The sequence below is a fragment of the Choloepus didactylus genome, chromosome 2 (assembly GCF_015220235.1).
Source record: "Choloepus didactylus isolate mChoDid1 chromosome 2, mChoDid1.pri, whole genome shotgun sequence".
Classification (NCBI taxonomy): Eukaryota; Metazoa; Chordata; class Mammalia; order Pilosa; family Megalonychidae; genus Choloepus; species Choloepus didactylus.
The window spans coordinates 28512706-28534382 of NC_051308.1; the positions used below are offsets into that span (position 1 = coordinate 28512706).

General features: G+C 36.4%; 1 protein-coding gene across 7 annotated transcripts in view; it reads right to left on the bottom strand.

Annotated features, from left to right (window-relative positions):
• AKT3 (AKT serine/threonine kinase 3) overlaps positions 1 to 21677 on the bottom strand; it is a 413894-nt gene that overhangs the window by 164741 nt on the left and 227476 nt on the right. For all 7 annotated transcript variants that reach the window (XM_037822276.1, XM_037822269.1, XM_037822307.1 and 4 more), the window contains 2 exons: positions 11324 to 11435; positions 742 to 886 (listed from right to left, as the gene is read on the bottom strand). In XM_037822276.1, the coding sequence (XP_037678204.1) occupies positions 742 to 886; positions 11324 to 11435 (257 nt within the window). The remainder of the gene's footprint in view (positions 1 to 741; positions 887 to 11323; positions 11436 to 21677) is intronic.

Genomic DNA, 21677 nt, shown 5'->3' on the forward strand with positions numbered 1-21677 from the left:
ATATCTTTAAAAAAAGCGGTTTCCTACATGAATATGAATTTAAAAACTATTATAAAAAATATATTCTAAAATGATAAATGGTATGTTGATTTCTTTTTAATACATGTATCTTTAGATCAATCCTAAAATAACATTTTTTTTTTTATATATAGAAGTCCTTTTCAATTCTCTATAGCCATGAAAAACAGCATACAATTCCCATAAAAATATGAATTGAGGGAAGGAAATGTCTGTTTTCCTCCTTGGTTCAGAAGCAACCATTAAAATAAAAAGGTATTATTTCCAAGTTTGTTCACTTTCCTGCTGACTTAAGTGAGGCTGGGGGCACCAAGCAGCAAGTATAACCAGACCCATTTCTGCTTCTGCTTTCAGGAAAACACAGAATGCCAAATGGAAAAGGACCAAATCATTAGGAAAAACATTTTATTTCCAAGTTTTCAAAACAATATTAAAAACAATAAGGAATAAATGCAAATTATAAAGTAGCACTAGGGAACATCGGTCACAATTCTATAACAACAAACCCTATCAGCATTCAATGCTAAATTGAAATAAGGCAATGTTTCAATTATGTGGTTTTAACAACAAATATGTCAATGCACCTGGATAAAAACCCTCAAATGCCTGCATATCATAAGATAAATGACTAATAGCTTTTTTGGAAATGTCATTTTTACCATATTTCTTCCAGTCAAATAAGTGTTGTACTGAGTAGGGAAATAAATTATCCATGTTTTCTACCTTTCTTTTATGATGGGTTGTGGAAGCATCCATCTCTTCCTCCCCTATATTATCAATTTGGGAAGTTGGACTACAATTCATTCTCTCCTCTTCTTGTCTCTGAAGTCTGTCTGCTACAGCCTGGATAGCTTCTGTCCATTCTTCCCTATAAAAATGAGTGAGACAATTCAAATATTTTCCATTTATGAAATATAAAATTAACACCAATACAGTCTATTCCTGGATAACACAAACACAAACACATGCACACTAACTCATTCTTCCACTCTTCATCACAAGGTGAAAATAATCCTTAAAGTATTTTACATTACAAGGTTGAAGTCTGCAGTAGCATTTATCTGAAAGTTTGTTATCAAAAAAAGGAGAGGCTTATTAAAAAATCCAAGTAAAATCCTCTAAAAGTACAGTTAAATTTTATTTGTTCACACCCATTTTACCTGTAAAGTACTAACTGACCCCCAAAAATTCACTGTCAATTTTTAAAATGTTTTGTTTAGACACTGTAAGTCCATCATTGAGCTAGTCAAGAGTTTTACTGTGGTCCAAAAGAAGTGGCAACAGTTTTCTTCTGGGAAACTCTCACTGTTACAAGACCTTAATTAAATTAGTTTCTTCAAAAAAAAAAAAAGTAGGCATAGGTTGCAGTCTAAAAACTAACTCGCAGGAGTACCTGTATCAGCTATTATTTTTTGACAGTTGCACTGTCTTGTCAAGATTCATTTTTTTTCCTTATAAATTTTTAAATCAGCCTGTCAATTCCTTGAAAAAAAGTCTGTTAGGATTTTGACTGGAACATCGTTCAATCTATTTATCAATTTGGGCAGGGGAGAGGGACTGCCATCTTAATAAACTATCTTCCAATCCATGGCATGGTCTAGCTCTCCCATTTTTTTAGGTCTTTAATTGCCAAATAAAATGTTTTGCAATTTTCTGTGAAAGGTCTTGCACATCTCTAACTGAAATTGTTCCTGAGTATTTTTGATGCTATTGTGGCAGTTTATACACACACACACACACACACACACACACACACACACACAGGGAGAGAGAGGGAAAGAGAGAGAGACTGTCTCATTAATATTCAGAAATACAATTGATGTCTGTATGTTGACACTAGATCCTGAAGGCTTACTAAATTCATTTATTAGTTTTAGTAGTTTTTATTTTTGTGGATTTTCTACACACACAATGAAGCTATCTGAAGGACAACTTTACTTCTGTTCCAAATTGTATGCCTTTTATTCCTTCTTCTTGCTTTATTGTCCTAGATCAAACTTTCAGTACAATGCTAAATAAACATGGTGAGAGCAGACATCCTTGCCTTCGTCCATAGGGAGAAAGCGCTGAATCTTTCAGCCTTCAGTATCATGTAAGCTGTAGGTTTTTTATACATACCCTTAAACATGTTCAGTAAGTTCCCTTCTACTCCTAGTCTCTGAGAGATTGTGTTATGAAAGGATATTGAATGGTTCAATGCTTTTTCTGCATCTGTTGAAATGACCGTATTTCATTAATAAGATGAATTTTGTTGATTTATTTTCAGATGTTAATGACACCATGAATTCCTGAGATAAGCTCAATTTGGTCATGATGTATTATCTTTTTAACAAGTTGTTGGATTTAATTTGTCAATATTTTGTTAGAAAATTTTGCATGCATGTTCACAAGTGATACTGAGCTATAGTTCTCTTTTCTCAAGATAGCCTTTTTTGGTTAATGGAAGGAGGGTGATAGTGACCTTATTAAATAAGTTGGGATGTGTTATAGTTAGTATTAACTAGTTAGTATTAATTGATTCAATTCTTTTCATTGATATAGGGCTGAATCAAGTTTTCTAAATTTTTCCTGAGCCACCATTGGTATGTGTTTTACCTCTTTTTCACTTGATCAATTCTTAATCTCTCAGATACCTCCTCCTAGGGAAAAATGGGACTACTTCTCTGGGTATTTTTCTTCAATGAAGTTTTGGCCCCAAAATTCTTTATGGCACTTCTTGACTCTCTGATGCCTTTCTAGAAATTCTTACTGGGCCACTAAACCCAAATTACTTAGTTTACCATAAATGAATACAACCCAACACCATTTTTGGGGGAGGGAACTATGTCCCCCAAAGAGTGTTGAGCCCAAGTATCTCACTAATATAAAGAGGATATACAATTTTCTAATTCCTAAGTCACATTGGAAAATGTAACAAATCTGGAAAACAGAATGAAAACCCCTATGAAGCAAGCAAATTAATCTTTAAAAAAAATAAAATACTACTCATACAGTATCTAAACAATTTTCAGATGCTAATCATTTATTTTCTAATAAACTATTTAATTAAATGTCTAACGTATTTTTGTTACTAAAGCTCTAATAAGCCATGGCTTAAGAGGAATTTACAGCCTAATAAACTGATACTGTGAATAAATACAGTAAAGTGTTACAGACAAAATGAAGCAAGTATGTACTGAATACAGTGGCATTATAAGGAAAAGAATGGTAAGTTTATGATGGGACCAAAGGAGAGTGGCGATTCTTGAGCAGAGATGTATGAGATGAGTAAGTCCTAACCAGCATGAGGAAGAGACAAGCAATGGAGGGTACTCCTGTAGGTAGGTGCAGAAGGGCCAGAAGGAGGTGATGTGAATGCCCAGTCTAGAATTAGTACTTGGGACACTATAAGTAATGCAATATACCTGGACCACAATGGGTGTATATGTGAACATGCATACCTGTGTGTGTGCGTGTGGGTGTGTGTGCATGTACGTGTGAATGCATGAGAATAGTGGGTCTTGGTGGTGACAATGATAGCAATTAACTGTAAGAAAGAAAAATAACCTGAGTCCAATCTTGGATGTGCCCGTATGACACAGTCAATAGTGTACATATAAAAAGCCATATCTAACAGTGAATTACTTGAAGTGTACTGATTAAAATCAGCAGGGAAAAACCAAATATGTCTGTGGTCACAATAATTATTAAATACTGCTTTAAAACATAAAGAAATAATAGGCAAAACTACCAGCAAGGAAAGGGGAAAATTCTTATTACCTACAGATGTTATGTTCTCAAAAGAATAATTGCTTTGAGTTACATAAGAAACAGAAACCAATCACTTTCCTTTTAAATATAAGAACTACCAAAAATATAATGAAAAACCTCCAAATCTCAATACCAATAAAAATATGAAATACCTAAAAATAAGTCTAATGTCAACTGTTTCAAAAGAAGTGGAGAAAAAAACTCTATCAAAGGAATTGAGAGAAGATAAATAGCATGTTACTGTAATGAAATATTAAATATTGTAAATGGATCAGTGCTTCCCAAATAAATTTATAGAATTAATACATTTCAATCAAAGTGCTGATAAGACACAACCAACACTGTCTCCAGAAGAAATACAAGAACTCTAAAGACCAATTACAAGCTCAGAGATTGAATCAGTCAATAAAAACCTCCCAACAATAACAAAAAAAGCCCAGGACCAGATGGCTTCACAGGGGAATTCTACTAAACATTCCAAGAATTAATACCAATCCTGCTCAAACTCTTCCAAAAAACTGAAGAGGAGGGAATACTACCTAACTCATCACTCTAATAACAAAATCTGATAAGGATATTACAATAAAAGAAAATTACAAAACAATTTCTCTTATGAATATAGATAGAAAAATCCTCAACAAAATACTAGCAAATTGCTCCAACAGCACATTAAAAGAAGTAAATACCATAATCAAGTAGGATTTATCCTAGGTATGCAAGAGTGGTTCAGCATAAGAAAATCAATTTCCGTAATACACCTCATTAACAGAATAAAGAGAAAAATCCACATGATCATCTCTATTGATTCAGAACAGGCATTTGACAAAATCCAGCATCCTTTCTTGATAAACACTTAGAAAAAGTGGGAAGAAACTTCCTTGTCATGCTCAAGTGCATATACAAAAAACCCAGTGCTAACATCATACTTACCTTTCCCTCTAAGATCTGGAACAAGACAAGGATGCCCAGTGTCATACCCTTATTCAACATTGTACTAGAAATTCTAGCCAGAGCAATTAGGCAAGAGAAAGAAATAAAAGGAATCCAAAATTGGAAATGAAGAAGTAAAACTTTAACCATTTGCACTATCCTATATATAGAAAGAACCTAAAAAATCTACAACAAAGCTACCAGAGCCAATAAAAGAATTCAGCAAAGTGAGGGATACAAGACCAACATGCAAAAATCAGTGGTGTTTCTATACACTGGTAATGAGAAATGTGAAGAGGAAATCAAGAAAAAAAAAAATCCCATTTACAATAGCAACTAAAAGAATAAAATATTTAGAAATAAATTTAACCAAGGATGTAAAGGACCTATACATGGACTACTACAAAACATTGCTAAAAGAAATAAAAATTAAAAAAAATTTAAAAATTTTAAAAAAAGATCTAAATGAATGGCAGGACACTGTATCCTCACGGATTTGAACACTAAGTACTGTTAGGACTACAATTCTACCTCAAACAATTTAAGATTCAATGCAATTCCAACCAAAATTCCATAAGCTTACTTTGCAGAAATGGAAAATCCACTCCTCAAATTTACTTGGAAGGGTAAGGGCCCCCAAATAGCCAGAACCATCTTAAAAATAAAGAACTAAGTCAAAGAACTCGCACTTCCTGACTTTAAAAGTTATTATAAAGCTACAGTGTCAAAACTATATGGTACTGATGCAAGGATAAATACGTAGATCAATGGAATCAAATTGAGAGCTCAGAAACAGAACCTCACATCTATGGCCAATTGATCATTCATAAGGCTGCCAAGCCCACTGAATTGGGAAAGAATAGTCTCTTTAACAAATGGTGCTCAGAAAACAGGATAGCCACACGCACAAGAATGAAAGAGTACCCAGATGTCACACTTTTACAAAAATTAACTCAAAATGGATCAAAGACATGAATATAAGAACCAGGACTATATAACTCCTAAAACACAGGAAAGCATCTTCCGAATTTTTTGTTAGGCCATGGTTTCTTAGACTTGACACCCAAAGCACAAGCAAAAAAAGAAGAGCTAGATAAAGGAGACCTCATCAAAATTTGAAATTCTTGTGCAAAGGACTTTGTCATGAAAATGAAAAGACAACCACTGTATGGGAGAAAATATTTGGAAACCACATATCCTATAAGGGTTTAATATCAGGTATATATGAAGAAATCTTACAACTCAACAAAAAAAAAAAAAGACAACAACTCATTTTAAAAATGTGCAAAAGACTTGAATGGACATTTCTCCAAAGAGGATATATGAATGGCCAAAAACACATGAAAAGATGCTCAACATCATTAGCCATTAGGGAAACGCAAATCAAAACCACAATGCTAAAATAACTACTATTCAAATAAAACAGAAAATTACAAGTGTTGGAGAGGATGTGGAATAAGAACACTCATTCACTGCTGATGGGAATGTAAAATGGTGCAGCCACTGTTAGAAGACAGTTTGGTTGTTCCTCAGAAAGCTCAGTATAGAATTACTCTATGACCTGGCAATCCCTCTACTTGGTATATACCCAAAAGAATTGAAAGCAGGGACTCAAACAGGTATTTGCACACCAATGTTCACGGTGGCATTATTCACAATTGACAAAAGATGGAAGCAACCCAAGCGTCCATCAACCAACGAATGAACAAACAAAATGTTATATATACATACAATGAAACATTATTCGGCAGTAAAAAAAGGAATGAAGTTTTGATATGTGCAACAACATGAACACTGAAGACATCATGTTGAGTGAAATTCCCCAGACCCAAAAGGACAAATATTCTATGATATTATTGACACAAAACAATTAGAATAAACAAATCATAGAGTCAGAATCCAAAATATATAGGTTACAAGGGGCTGGATTAGGGGTAGGCATTGAGTAGTTAATGTTTAAACTGTACAGAGTTTCTATTTGGGTTAATTGTAAAGTTTTGATAATGGATGGTGGTGATGGTAGCATAACATTGTGAAAGTAATTAACAGCACTGAATTATATATGCAAATGCAATTAAAAGGGGAAATTTTAGGTTGTATAAATGTTACTAGAATAAAAATTAAAAAGAAACAAACACGAGACTGTATAATACAGTGAACCCTATTGTAAACAATTATATTGTAACAGTACAATTATAAAAATGTTCTTTCATGAATTATAACAAATATACCTCAATAATGCAAGGTTTTAATAATAGTGTGGGAAATGGGAACTATGTATTTTACATATTTTATGAATTATTGCTTTGCAAACTTATAACTTCTCTAATAAAAAAAGTGCTATGCACAAAAAAATATTAATAGGAATTTTCTTCAGACTTTACAAATTAATCTCAATTCACCCAGAAGAACACACTATAATAGTCAAGAACCTTTTGAAAAAGAGAAGTAGTAAGAGAAGACTTGCTCTATCAGAAGCTAATAGTTTCGTAAAGTTACTATGATGGTTAATTACTGGTGACAATTTGGCTAGGTTATACTACTTAGTTGTTTGGTTAAACTCTAGCGTAGGCTGCTGTGAAAGTATTTCATAGATATGCTTAACAGTAATAATCAGATGAGACTTTAAGTAAAGGAGATTACCTTCAATCACTTGAAGGCCTTAAAAGCAAAAATCAAGGGTTTCCCAAAGAAGAAGAAATTCTGCCTCAAGACTGCAGTACTGAAATCACTGCCTGAGTTTCCAGCCACCAGCCAGCCCTACAGATTGTGAACTTGCCAGCCCCCACAACAGCAAGAGCCAATTCCTTAAAATAAATCTTTAAAAAAACATATCTCTATATTCACTGAGAAAAATATCCTATTGGTTCTGTTTCTCTCGAGAGCCCTCAACAACAGAGTTACTCTAATTAAAATGCTGTGGTGTGAGTTAGAATGGTGTGAGCTAGAATGACAGAAAGCTCAAGAGGGGGAAAAATAGAAGTCTAAATACACAAGTACTTATTTTGTGTATGTACCATCTACAACCAGTGAAAAAAAAATTGGATTATTCAATAAACGGAGCTTAGCTAACTGATTTACCACATGGAAAAAGTTGTTAGATTCCAGCCTTACATCATGCACTGAAATAAATATAAGCTAGATTAAAGCTATCCTTACAACAGCTAAGGGTTCTGGACTGGGAGACAGAATATAGAAAATAGAGTTATCTATCTCTCACTAAGTCTCCCAAAATCTTCACTGACATTAGATTAAAGTAATTTAAAAATCTCCAAACACTGGATTCAAGATGAATCTAGAAAAACACACTCCAATGACAAATGTAAATACACTGTTTTTCATTTTTCCTAAAACTGCTTTCTTCTACTCATAAAATGCAAATGAAAACTGATTGTTCCAAAAAGTAGTGTGATATTATTGCAAGAAAACAGCAAAGGATTTTACAATCTTAAAATATGGCTTAAGTCCAGCTCTGCAAACATAAACGGCAAATGGATTATGTTTCAATGGGATGTTATAAAATCACTAAGAACAATATTTTCAAAGAATGTTTGGTGGCATGGGAAAAGCTCCATTAATTCAGTCAGTCGACAAATACTACGCCAGGCCCTGAATATATGCTACAGATAAAATAAGCAAGGATGACATGATCCTTGCCCTCAAGAAACTTCTGTCTAGTGAACAAGGCAAACAAGGATTATAACCTGTGATATATTTGATATATAAAGGACAAAGAGATATATAAGTAAACAGAGGGACCTACCTAGTCTACAAGAGCTGGAGAAGGTTTTGCAGGAAAGGTGACATTTTAGACTCATATTGTAAGGATATGCAGGAATGAATTAGCCCAACCATGGTTTTGAATAGAGGTATAAGCAAACAGAGGGTGCAATATATGGAAAGGCCTGGGGAAGGCAAGGGGGTGAGGGAGAGATACAAAAGTATATGTATACTAGGGATCTAAGTACATTTGCACAGAACAAGATGGAAAGTGTATAAAAGAAAATATTATCAAGGCTTAACTCTGGTTAATACAATTAGAATTGTGTAATTTCTAGCTCTTTTTTATTCTTTCTCTTCTGTATTTGCTAAAGTGATCACACATTACCATTTATGGCTTTTTGATCAAAAAAGTACTATTAAAATAATACTTTAGATAGTTCTTAAAACTTAATTTATTCATTTGGAAAACAAGGTTAATAACACTTAACAGGGTTGCTGAACTGTATCACAGACGATAATACATATGCAGTAAAAAGATTTTGTAATAGTATTCCTTGGACCTAACTCAGTAACAGAGCCACCACATAAAAAAGGTATTAAGATAGAATTTGTGTCCCAGGGGTGAAGAGGTGGAGCTGGGGATGGGTGATGGACACCAGGAATTGATAGTGGATCAGGAGGGAAAATTAGAAAATTGCCCTGGAGAATTTGGTCAGTTGGTTACTGTGGCAGTTTGAAGCTGTGTACCCCAGAAAATAAATGTTCTGAAAATTAATCCATCCCAATGGGTATGAACCCATTGTAAGTAAGACTTTTTGATGAGGATATGTCAGTTAAGACATGGCCCAACACAATCAGAATGGATCTTAATCCTATTACTGGAGTCCTTTGTAAACAGAATGAAATGCAGACACATACAGAGAAAGCCAGATGGAGTAGCCAGAAGCTGAAAGTCAAGGGAACCTTAGAAGAGAATGGAAAGGCCAGGAGAGGCTATCATGTACACTGTCACGGAGAAACTAATGACCAAGGAACACTAGCAGTCAGCCCCAGAACACCACAGTCTTCTGGGAGAAAGTGTCACCTTGATAAAGCCGTGATTCTGAACTTCTCCTAGCCTCAAAACCATAAGCCAATAAATTTCCATTGTATAAGCCAGCCCATTGCATGGTATCTGCTTTGGCAGCCAGGAAAACTAAAACAGTTACTCTGTTGCCACTCTCTTCTTTAGCACTGATGACAGCCAATGCCAATCAATCCAGATAATTTCTCCAATTGAACTTCGACCCAGTCTCAGAATCTTTATCAAGATAATATTCTAAGCAGTCACTTACAATTAATCTAAAATGGCATGCTACTTAATCTTTACTGTTACTAGCCTTGGAATTTCAAATGTGAACACAACCAATACTACAATCTTTTTAAAAAAGTAATTTAATTATAAAAATGTCTTTATATTTTAAGTTTTAAGTTTACTGTTATATTAGAAATATATCTTACTTCTAAAATATTAATGAAGGTATTTTAAAATAAGTGGGCTAGAAGGGCCCCCCTGAGAAGCTGGGGGAAATGCAGAAGTGTTGGACTTCCTCATCTGAGTTGTTGCTGATGTTCTCACAAACATTGAGGACTGGTGGTTTGGTATGCCGAGCCCTCTATCTTGGTGCTTGCTCTTATGAAGCTCATTACTGCAAAGGAGAGGCTAAACCTGCTTATAACTGTGCCTAAGAGTCGAGTCTCCCCCTGAGTGCCTTTTTGTTGCTCAGATGTGGCCCTGTCTCTCTAACTAAGCCATCTTTGCGGGTGACCTCACTGCCCTCCCCCCATGTGGGACCTGACTCCCAGGAGCGTAAATCTCCCTGGCAACGCAGGATATGACTCGCAGGGGGATGAGCCTGGACTTGGGATCAGGGGATTGAGAACATCTTCTTGACCAAAAGGGGGATGCGAAATGAAACGAAATAAAGTTTCAGTGGTTGAGAGATTTCAAATGCAGTCGAGAAGTCACTCTGGTGGACATTCTTATGTACTATATAGATAACACTTTTTAGGTTTTAATGTATTGGAAAAGCTAGGAGCAAATACCTGAAACTATCAAAATCCAACCCAGTAGCCTTGACTCTTGAAGACGATTGTATAACAATGTAGCTTACAAGGGTGACTGTATGACTGTAAAAACCTTGAGGATCGCACTCCCTTTATCCAGTGTACGATGGATGAGTAGAAAAATGGGGACAAAAACTAAATGAAAAATAGGGTGCAATGGGGGGGATGATTTGGGTGTTTTATTTTTATTTTTATTCTTATTCTTTCTGGTGTTAAGGAAAATGTTCAAAAATAAACTGGGGTGAGGAATGCACAATTATATGATGGTACTATGAGCAGTGGATTGTACACCATGGATGACTGTATGGTATGTGAATATATCTCAATAAAACTGAATTTAATTATAAAAAATATAAAAAAAAAAAGTGGTCTAGAAATGGGTCAGAAACATGTTTCAACCTATTTAAATCCTTACAGTTTATTGAATATATTACCGTGATGAGGTTTTGAAGTAGAATCACTATGTACTAGACAGGAATGATTCTTAGAACATATGCATTTTAGAAAATAAACCACTAAATTTATTTTGATTGGCAAGACATGTCTAATAATCATGGAAAGAAAGGTAGGATAACTGAATCAAGTATTTGTTTCTATTAAATTTTAACACTTACAGAGGTTTTAATTTAGTATTTCACTTGCCCCTGTTATTCATCTATTAAACCAGAAACAGAACAATTAAGGAACTGGGGCATTTTACATATATTTACATATATCTACAAATAACAAAGACAGATACAAAAATGTCTTAGGTTGAGTGCTGCTTGTTCACAAAATTGAAAAACAGGTTTCTTACCTTTCCTCTGGAGTATCTACATGAAATGTTCTCTCTATAACAGTGGTCCACTGGAGACATCTGATAATAAATGTGTTTGGCTTTGGTCGTTCTGTTTTCATTAACTGACATTCTAGAAATAAAACAAAATATCTCTTTAAACCAAGAAGTAAATATTTGTGAACTATAGAGTTCTATTGTAAATAAAACCCACTGCAATCTCACAGCTTCTGTGGATATCCATTCAAGGCTGTTCACAACCTGACATTAGGTATTCCTTTCTAAACCTAGCCACATGCTCTATTAATCAGCCAAACTGGACAACCTAATTTTCCCCAAACACATCGTGCTCTTTCCTATATCTCTCTCTTTGTTCCAGCTGTTCTTGCTATCTGGAATACCTTCTGTTTCTTCCATCCCTATCCATATGCAATCAGTCACCAACAGTCAAAATAATATTTATCCTTTAAAGGTCCAAATCAAATCCTCTCTCTTCATGAAGCCTTTTATAACTAACTGGCTCCACCTGATCACTTCCTCCTCTATAGTCTTATTATTTATTACTGAGTCACTTGTTTTCATTTTTCATAGACTATCTTGCATTATGACTTATCATTTTAAGAAGGTATCATTATCTCTACCTAGAGTAAGAATCTTTTGAGGGTATAAACTGCCTATAATTCTTTGTATCCATAGCTCCTACAGCCAGTCACTTAAGAAGTAATAAATTCTGTCAGGGAGTATCTAGGAAGTCTTCACATAAAAGGAGCATAATGTAGTGGCTAAAAAAATAAATTCTGGCATCAGTGTACTTAGGGTCAATTATTTTTTCTGCCATTAACTAATGTGAACGTGGACAAATTAATTAATCTCTCTGGGCTTCAACTATTAAATGGGAAAAAATAAGAGCACTTACTATTAAATGGTAAATACTAGGAATACCTACATCATAGAACTGGTTTGCGGATTAATAACAAATTCATGAAATGGTTAACAAAGTCATTATTCACATTACACTAATTCTTCACTGTTTCTATACTGAAAGAGAACTTTCACCCAAAGATCTCTGTACTTAGTTTGTTTCTCTTTTCTAGTCACTTTCCATGGTTTCAGCCATCATCTCTCAGTTCACAAATGCCAATATCCAAATTTCTTTCCATCTTAGACCTCTATTTTAAGCCATATATGTCTAACTATACAGTGTATATTTCTACCTCGTTGAAACACTAGTACCACACCTAAAATCAAACCCAACATCTTTCTCTCTAAATCAATTCTCCATTCATTGAGAATGAAAACCAGATTGAAATATCCATAGTATATAACATTACATGACTTTTCCACCACTGCTATTCTACATCAGACTCACTGCCCAATTGCTAAACCTCCCAAACTGCCATAAAACCAGTATCTTATTCAGAGACATTGAGTGACTGGATAACTTACTTAGAGATAGAACCTCTGTTCTACTAAGACATCTCAACAAATCCAAAATCGAATTCCTGATCTTTCCCATTGCGTTCCCCCTGCCAACCTCTATCTATATATCTCTCCATTATCTCATATAACAACTCCATCGTTTCATTTGCTTAAGTTAAAAATTGTGAGAGGTGGGCAAGATGGTGGCACAGAGAGGTGTGGAATTTAGTCCTCTAGAACAACTAGTAAATAGCCAGGAACAACTAATAAATAATCTGGAACAACTGTTAGGGGACATCCATGACTGGACATACATTGTACACCAGATTGGAAGGGGTGGAATGGCTGAGATTGTAGCATAGAACTGCTAAGTAAAGCTCCCCAAACTGCAGAGCTGGCACCCCACCCCCACTGGCATGGCAGGCTGAGCTAAAACACTTCCCTCTGGAAAAAAGCTGGTTACCTGGAACAAGGGAAAGTAACTCAACCAAGCTCAATTTGCAGTTTTAATTAACAAATTTGGAATACTGAATACAAGCTACAAGCACAGATAAACCCAGATCAAACAGGAAAGGAACCTGAGGTTACTTCTAGGAGAGAGGAGGTGGGGCCAATAGAAAAGAAAAATACAAAAATAAATAAAAAAACAGAGGCTTTTGGGGACAGCTGAGCTCAGAATACTGGAAAAGGGCTGTGTCCCAAGGAAAGGGGCACAGAGAAGCAGGTACCAACATCAGTCAACTGGTGAAACAGGAGAACTGGGGACTGGCTCTGAAAAGGGGCTTTCGCTCTTTTTCCTTTTTTTCCCTCTCATTCTAAAAAACTCATTAGAGAAAGCCTCAGACATTTTCAATCATCACCCCTAACTCAGGCAAGGGTGAAGTTACAGTCAGAGAGACAAAGAAGGAATTCAAGTGCAGAAGATAACTCCCTAAATGGGTGTATCTTCCCTAAGAAAAGGGGGGTAGGCCCAGCTCAAGTGGCTGCGTTCCCTTAGAGAATTCAGGCCCCAGGGCCTGGGAGAGAGGTGGGGGGGACCAGAAACAATTTAAGCTTGGCTTATGACACCCTCAGCCCCTGGCCAGGAGAGGCTCTACGGAGAATTAAAGGGACTGCACCTCTTTACACCAGTGGGGAGCTGCAGGCTAACAAGTACCACCTGTTGGATAGGACAGGCAAACCACAGAGTCTAAAAGCCTCACAGGAAAGTCTGACAACCTGTTCCTGAGGTACACCTGATACTGATTACACCTTCCTCCTGAGAGCTGGGCCCATCTGGTCTGGGAAAATCTGATTGGGGTAATCAAGGAAAACCAGATGCCTAGACAACAAAAAATTACGAATCACGTTAGGAAAAATGAAGATATGGTTTAATCAAAGGAATAAAACTTACACTTCAACGGACATACAGGAATTGAAACAACTAATTATTAATCAAACAAATATCCTAAATCAATTCAAAAATCAATCAATGAGTTGAGGGAATATATGGCAAAAAAGATAAAGGATTTAAAGACGACACTGGGTGAACATAAGGAAGAATGCAAAAGTTTGAAAAAATTGGCAGAACTTATGGGAATGAAAGGCACAATACACAAGATGAAAAACACTATGGAGACATACAACAACAGATTTGAAGAAGCAGATGAAAAGATTCATGAACTGGAGGACAGGACATCTCAAATCCTACACATACAAGAACAGATGGGGAAAAGAACGGAAAAATATGAGCAGCATCTCAGGGAACTGAATAAAACATGAAGTGCATAAATATATGTGTCACGGGTGTCCCAGAAGGAGAAGAGAAGGGAAAGGGGCAGAAACAATAATGTAGGAAATAATCACTGAAAATTTCCCATCTCTTATGAAAGACATAAGATTACAGATCCAAGAAGCGCAGCGTACTCCAAACAGAACAGATCTGAATAGACCTATGCCAAGACAGTTAGTAACCAGTTTATCAAATGTCAAAGACAAAGAGAGAATTCTGAAAGCAGCAAGAGAAAAGCGATCCATCGTACAAAAGGGAAGCTCAATAAGACTGTGCGGATTTCTCAGTAGAAACCATGGAGGCGAGAAGGCAGTAATATGATATATTTGCAATACTGAAGGAGAAAAACTGCCAACCAAGAGTTCTGTATGTGGCAAAAGTGTCCTCAAAAATGAGGGAGAGTTTAAAATATTCTGAGACAGACAGACACTGAGAGAGTTTGTGAACAAGATACCTGCTCTATAGGAAATACTAAGGGAGCACTACGGGCAGAGAGGAAAAGACTAGAGAGAGAGGTTTGGAGCACAATATTGAGTGAGGGTAGCAGAATAATGTAAGTACACTGAACAAAGATGACTGTGAGTACGGTTAGGAGCATGTAGGATACCAGAAGGAAAGACAGAAGATGAAGACTGGGACTGTATAACTTAGTGAAACTAGAGTGGTCAATGATTGTGATTAAATGTACAAATATGTTTTTACATGAGGGAGAACAAATGAATGTCAACTTTGCAAGGTGTTAAAAATGGGGTGATATTGGGGAAAAAAATATGATCAATGCAAACTAGAGTCTACAGTTAACAGTAACATTGTAATATGCTTCCATTAATTGTAACAAAGGCAATATACCAAAATTAAAAGTCTATGGAGGATATAAGGAAGAGGTATGGGATTCTTGGCATTGGTGTAGTCTGACTTTTTGATTGCATTTTATTTTTTCTTTTGTTGCTTTTTAGTTGTCATTTTTTTCTATTTCTTTTTTTACCTCTTCCTCTTTCTTTGTGGAAGAAATAGAAATGCTCTTATATAGATGGTGGTGGTGAACGTATAACTATGTGGTTACACAGGGAACCACTGATTGTTTACTTAGGATGGAATGCATGGGCTGTGAACAGAACTGTCTATAAAATAAACAGAGGGATACAAGTGATGGAGAAAATGTGGAGAAAAGGATGTACCTAATTACCACTGGTGGGGAAGTAGAATGGTGCAGCCCATTTAGAGGGCAGTGCAGTGGTTCCACAGAAAGCTAAGCATGGGTTGCCACATGATCCTGCAACTCAGTTACTGGTATACACTTGGAAGAACTGAAAAGAGGGACATGAATGGACACTTGCACAGTGGGGTTTATGGTGTCAGTATTTGTGATTTGCAGTGGATGGAGGTGGCCTAAGGGTATATCAATTAATGAACGCAATGGTGAACTTTGGTGTATCCATACAGTGGAATATTCAGCTGCTACAAGGAGTGAAGTTGTGAATTGAATGGCTATTGAGGACAGTATGTTGAGTGAAATAAACCAGAAATGAAAAGAAAACCACTGTAATGCCTCACTAATACGGACTAACTATAATGTGCAAACTCTGAGGATTGAGTCTGAGAGCACAGGTTATCAGGGGAAGGCTTATTATAAAGGTTCCTAGATTGTAAGCTCGTATAGCAATTACATCTATGTCTGAGTTCTAATGGTTATTTTTAAATTCTGAGATGCTGAGCTCTTTTGTGTATAATCTGGTCGTTCTCTAGAACTTTGGGTTATCTGTGTGACACCTGAGATTCAGAGCCAGAGTCTGGCAGCTATGAATGTCAGTGTTATTCCATATAGCAAATGTTAAGGAGAATGAAAAAAGAAATCAAACTTCAATTAGAGATATGAACAAAATGGATTTGGTTAGGACTAAGGTAAATTAGACTAAAGGGTAAAGAACTTCAACTTCTATGTTAGAGCAAAGGAAGAGAGATATTTATTAGGTGCAAAATCTGTATTTTTTTATAACACACTATATAATTTAACTTGTATGGCCAGCTTATTCAAACAATATAATTACATGAAACACTGAATAGGGAGTGAAATCTGGTCAGTTTGTACAAGGTTAGTGTGAAGCCCCAATACATCCCAGAGTAATCTGGGCAGAGAATAAAGATTTATTTGCACAGCCCCCTTGAGGAACTGGGGGAAAATGTGGAAATATTAAATTTCCCCACCTGGGGAATTAATGACATTCTCAAAAGCATTAGGGGCTACTAATTTAGAAGGCTAAGACCTCGATCTTGGGGCTTGCCCTTATGAAGTTTGTTACTGAAAAGGAGAGGAGAAGCCTACTTAAAATTGTGTCTACGAATCACCCCCAGAGAACCTCTTCTGTTACCCTCTCTCTAAGCCAACTCTGCAGGCAAACTCACTGAACCCACCCTGCCCCACACTCCCGTTTAGGACATGACTCCCAGGGATGTAAATCTCCCTGGCATCGTGGGACATGACTCGTGGGATGAGCTTGTCCCAGTATTGTGGGATTGAGAAAGCCTTCTTGGACCAAAAGGGGGAAGAGAAATGAAACAAAATAAAGTTTCAGTGACTGAGAGATCTCAAATAGAGTTGAGAGGTCATTCTGGAGGCTATTCTTATGAATTAAATAGACATCCCTCTTTAGTTTTTAGTGTATTGGAATAGCTAGAAGGAAATAACTGAAACTGTTGAACTACAACCCAGTAGCCTTTATTCTTGAAGATGATTGTATAACTATATAGTTTACACTGTGTGACCATTGGAGTGTGAGAACTTTGGGGCTCCCACTCCCTTTACACAGTGTATGGACAGACGATTAGAAAAATGAGGACAAAAAGTAAATGAATAATAGGGAGAGATGGGGTGTATGGGATGTTTTAGGTGTTCTCTTTTACTTTAACTTTTTTTTTTTTTTTTTTTTTTTTTTTAAATCATCATTTTATTGAGATATATTCACATACCACGCAGTCATACAAAACAAATTGTACTTTCGATTGTTTACAGTACCATTACATAGTTGTACATTCATCACCTAAATCAATCCCTGACACCTTCATTAGCACACACACAAAAATAACAAGAATAATAATTAGAGTGAAAAAGAGCAATTGAAGTAAAAAAGAACACTGGGTACCTTTGTCTGTCTGTTTCCCTCCCCTACTTTTCTACACATCCATCCATAAACTAGACAAAGTGGTGTTTGGTCCTTATGGCTTTCCCAATCCCATTGTCACCCCTCATAAGCTACATTTTTATACAACTGTCTTCGAGATTCATGGGTTCTGGGTTGTAGTTTGATAGTTTCAGGTATCCACCACCAGCTACCCCAATTCTTTAGAACCTAAAAAGGGTTGTCTAAAGTGTGCATAAGAGTGCCCACCAGAGTGACCTCTCGGCTCCTTTTGGATTCTCTCTGCCACTGAAGCTTATTTCATTTCCTTTCACATCCCCCTTTTGGTCAAGAAGATGTTCTCCGTCCCACGGTGCCAGGTCTACATTCCTCCCTGGGAGTCATATTCCACGTTGCCAGGGAGATTCACTTCCCTGGGTGTCTGATCCCACGTAGGGGGGAGGGCAGTGAATTCACCTTTCAAGTTGGCTTAGCCAGAGAGAGAGGGCCACATCTGAGCAACAAAGAGGCATTCAGGAGGAGACTCTTAGGCACAAATACAGGGAGGCCTAGCCTCTCCTTTGCAGCAACCGTCTTCCCAAGGGTAAAACTTATGGTAGAGGGCTCAACCCATCAAACCACCAGTCCCCTATGTCTGTGGTCATGTTAGCAACCATGGAGGTGGGGTAGGCGAATACCCCTGCATTCTCCACAGGCTCCTCAAGGGGGCACTACATCTTTTTTTTTTTTTTTTTTTTTTTTTCCCCTTGTTTGTCTTTTTTTTTTTTTTTTTTTTTTTTTTTTTTAACTTTCCCTTCTTTTTTCAAATCACCTGTATGAAAAAAAAAGTTAAAAAGAAAACAAACATACAATAAAAGAGCATTTCAAAGAGACCATAGCAAGGGAGTAAGAAAAAGACAACTAACCTAAGATAACTGCTTAACTTCCAACATGTTCCTACTTTACCCCAAGAAAGTTACATAATATAGCAACATTTCAGTGAACTTGTTCCTACTACAACCATCAGAAATTAACAGACCATAGTCATTTCTGGGCATCCCCAGAACGTTAAATAGCTTATCTGTTCTTCCTGGATTATTGTTCCCCCTTCCTTAATTGCTCTCTACTGCTAGTTCCCCTACATTCTACATTATAAACCATTTGTTTTACATTTTTCAAAGTTCACATTAGTGGTAGCATATAATATTTCTCTTTTTGTGCCTGGCTTATTTCGCTCAGCATTATGTCTTCAAGGTTCATCCATGTTGTCATATGTTTCACGAGATCGTTCCTTCTTACTGCCGCGTAGTATTCCATCGTGTGTATATACCACATTTTATTTATCCACTCATCTGTTGAAGGACATTTGGGTTGTTTCCATCTCTTGGCAATTGTGAATAATGCTGCTATGAACATTGGCGTGCAGATATCTGTTCGTGTCACTGCTTTCCGATCTTCCGGGTATATACCGAGGAGTGCAATCGCTGGATCGAATGGTAGCTCTATATCTAGTTTTCTAAGGAACTGCCAGACTGACTTCCAGAGTGGCTGAACCATTATACAGTCCCACCAACAATGAATAAGAGTTCCAATTTCTCCACATCCCCTCCAGCATTTGTAGTTTCCTGTTTGTTTAATGGCAGCCATTCTAACCGGTGTTAGATGGTATCTCATTGTGGTCTTAATTTGCATCTCTCTAATAGCTAGTGAAGCTGAACATTTTTTCATGTGTTTCTTGGTCATTTGTATTTCCTCTTCAGAGAACTGTCTTTTCATATCTTTTGCCCATTTTATAATTGGGCTGTCTGTACTATTGTCATTGAGTTGTAGGATTTCTTTGTATATGCAAGATATCAGTCTTTTGTCAGATACATGGTTTCCAAAAATTTTTTCCCATTGAGTTGGCTGCCTCTTTACCTTTTTGAGAAATTCCTTTGAGGTGCAGAAACTTCTAAGCTTGAGGAGTTCCCATTTATCTATTTTCTCTTTTGTTGCTTGTGCTTTGGGTGTAAAGTCTAGGAAGTGGCCTCCTAATACAAGGTCTTGAAGATGTTTTCCTACATTATCTTCTAGGAGTTTTATGGTACTTTCTTTTATATTGAGATCTTTGGTCCATTTTGAGTTAATTTTTGTGTAGGGGGTGAGGTAGGGGTCCTCTTTCATTCTTTTGGATATGGATATCCAACTCTCCCAGCCCCATTTGTTGAAAAGACCATTATGGCTCAGTTCGGTGACTTTGGGGGCCTTATCAAAGATCAGTCGGCCATAGATCTGAGGGTCTATCTCTGAATTCTCAATTCGATTCCATTGATCTATATGTCTATCTTTGTGCCAGTACCATGCTGTCTTGGCAACTGTGGCTTTATAATAAGCTTCAAAGTCAGGGAGTGTAAGTCCTCCCACTTCGTTTTTCTTTTTTAGAGTGTCTTTAGCAATTCGAGGCATCTTCCCTTTCCAAATAAATTTGATAACTAGCTTTTCCAAGTCTGCAAAGTAGGTTGTTGGAATTTTGATTGGGATTGCATTGAATCTGTAGATGAGTTTGGGTAGAATTGACATCTTAATGACATTTAGCCTTCCTATCCATGAACATGGAATATTTTTCCATCTTTTAAGGTCCCCTTCTATTTCTTTTAGTAGAGTTATGTAGTTTTCTTTGTATAGGTCTTTTACATCTTTGGTTAAGTTGATTCCTAGGTACTTGATTTTTTTAGTTGCTATTGAAAATGGTATCTTTTTCTTGAGTGTCTCTTCAGTTTGTTCATTTCTAGCATATAGAAACATTACTGACTTATGTGCATTAATCTTGTATCCCGCTACTTTGCTAAATTTGTTTATTAGCTCTAGTAGGTGTATCGTTGATTTCTCAGGGTTTTCTAGATATAAGATCATATCATCTGCAAACAATGACAGTTTTACTTCTTCTTTTCCAATTTGGATGCCTTTTATTTCTTTGTCTTGCCGGATTGCCCTGGCTAGCACTTCCAGCACAATGTTGAATAACAGTGGTGACAGCGGGCATCCTTGTCTTGTTCCTGATCTTAGAGGGAAGGCTTTCAGTCTCTCACCATTGAGTACTATGCTGGCTGTGGGTTTTTCATATATGCTCTTTATCATGTTGAGGAAGTTTCCTTCAATTCCTACCTTTTGAAGTGTTTTTATCAAAAAGGGATGTTGGATTTTGTCAAATGCTTTTTCAGCATCTATTGAGATGATCAATTGATTTTTCCCTTTCGAGTTTTTAATGTGTTGTAATACATTGATTGTTTTTCTGATGTTGAACCATCCTTGCATGCCTGGAATGAACCCCACTTGGTCATGGTGTATGATTTTTTTAATGTGTCTTTGGATTCGATTTGCAAGTATTTTGTTTAGGATTTTTGCATCTATATTCATTAGGGAGATTGGCCGGTAGTTTTCCGTTTTTGTAGCATCTTTGCCTGGTTTTGGTATTAGATTGATGTTAGCTTCATAAAATGAGTTAGGTAGTGTTCCATTTTTTTCAATGTTTTGAAAGAGTTTGAGTAAGACTGGTGTCAGTTCTTTCTGGAAAGTTTGGTAGAATTCCCCTGTGAAGCCATCTGGCCCTGGGCATTTATTTGTGGGAAGATTTTTGATGACTGATTGGATCTCTTTGCTTGTGATGGGTTGGTTGAGGTCTTCTATTTCTTCTCTGGTCAGTCTAGGTTGTTCATATGTTTCCAGGAAATTGTCCATTTCTTCTACATTATCCAGTTTGTTGCCATACAGTTGTTCATAATATCCTCTTATAATTTTTTTTAATTTCTTCAGGATCTGCAGTTATGTCACCTTTTTCATTCATTATTTTGTTTATATGGGTCTTCTCTCTTTTTGATTTTGTCAGTCTAGCTAGGGGCTTGTCAATCTTGTTGATCTTCTCAAAGAACCAACTTTTGGTGATATTTATCCTTTCTATTGTTTTTTTGTTCTCTATGTCATTTATTTCTGCTTTAATCCTTGTTATTTCTTTTCTTCTATTTGGTTTAGGATTGGTTTGCTGTTCATTTTCTAGCTTCTTCAGTTGATCCATTAGTTCTTTGATTTTGGC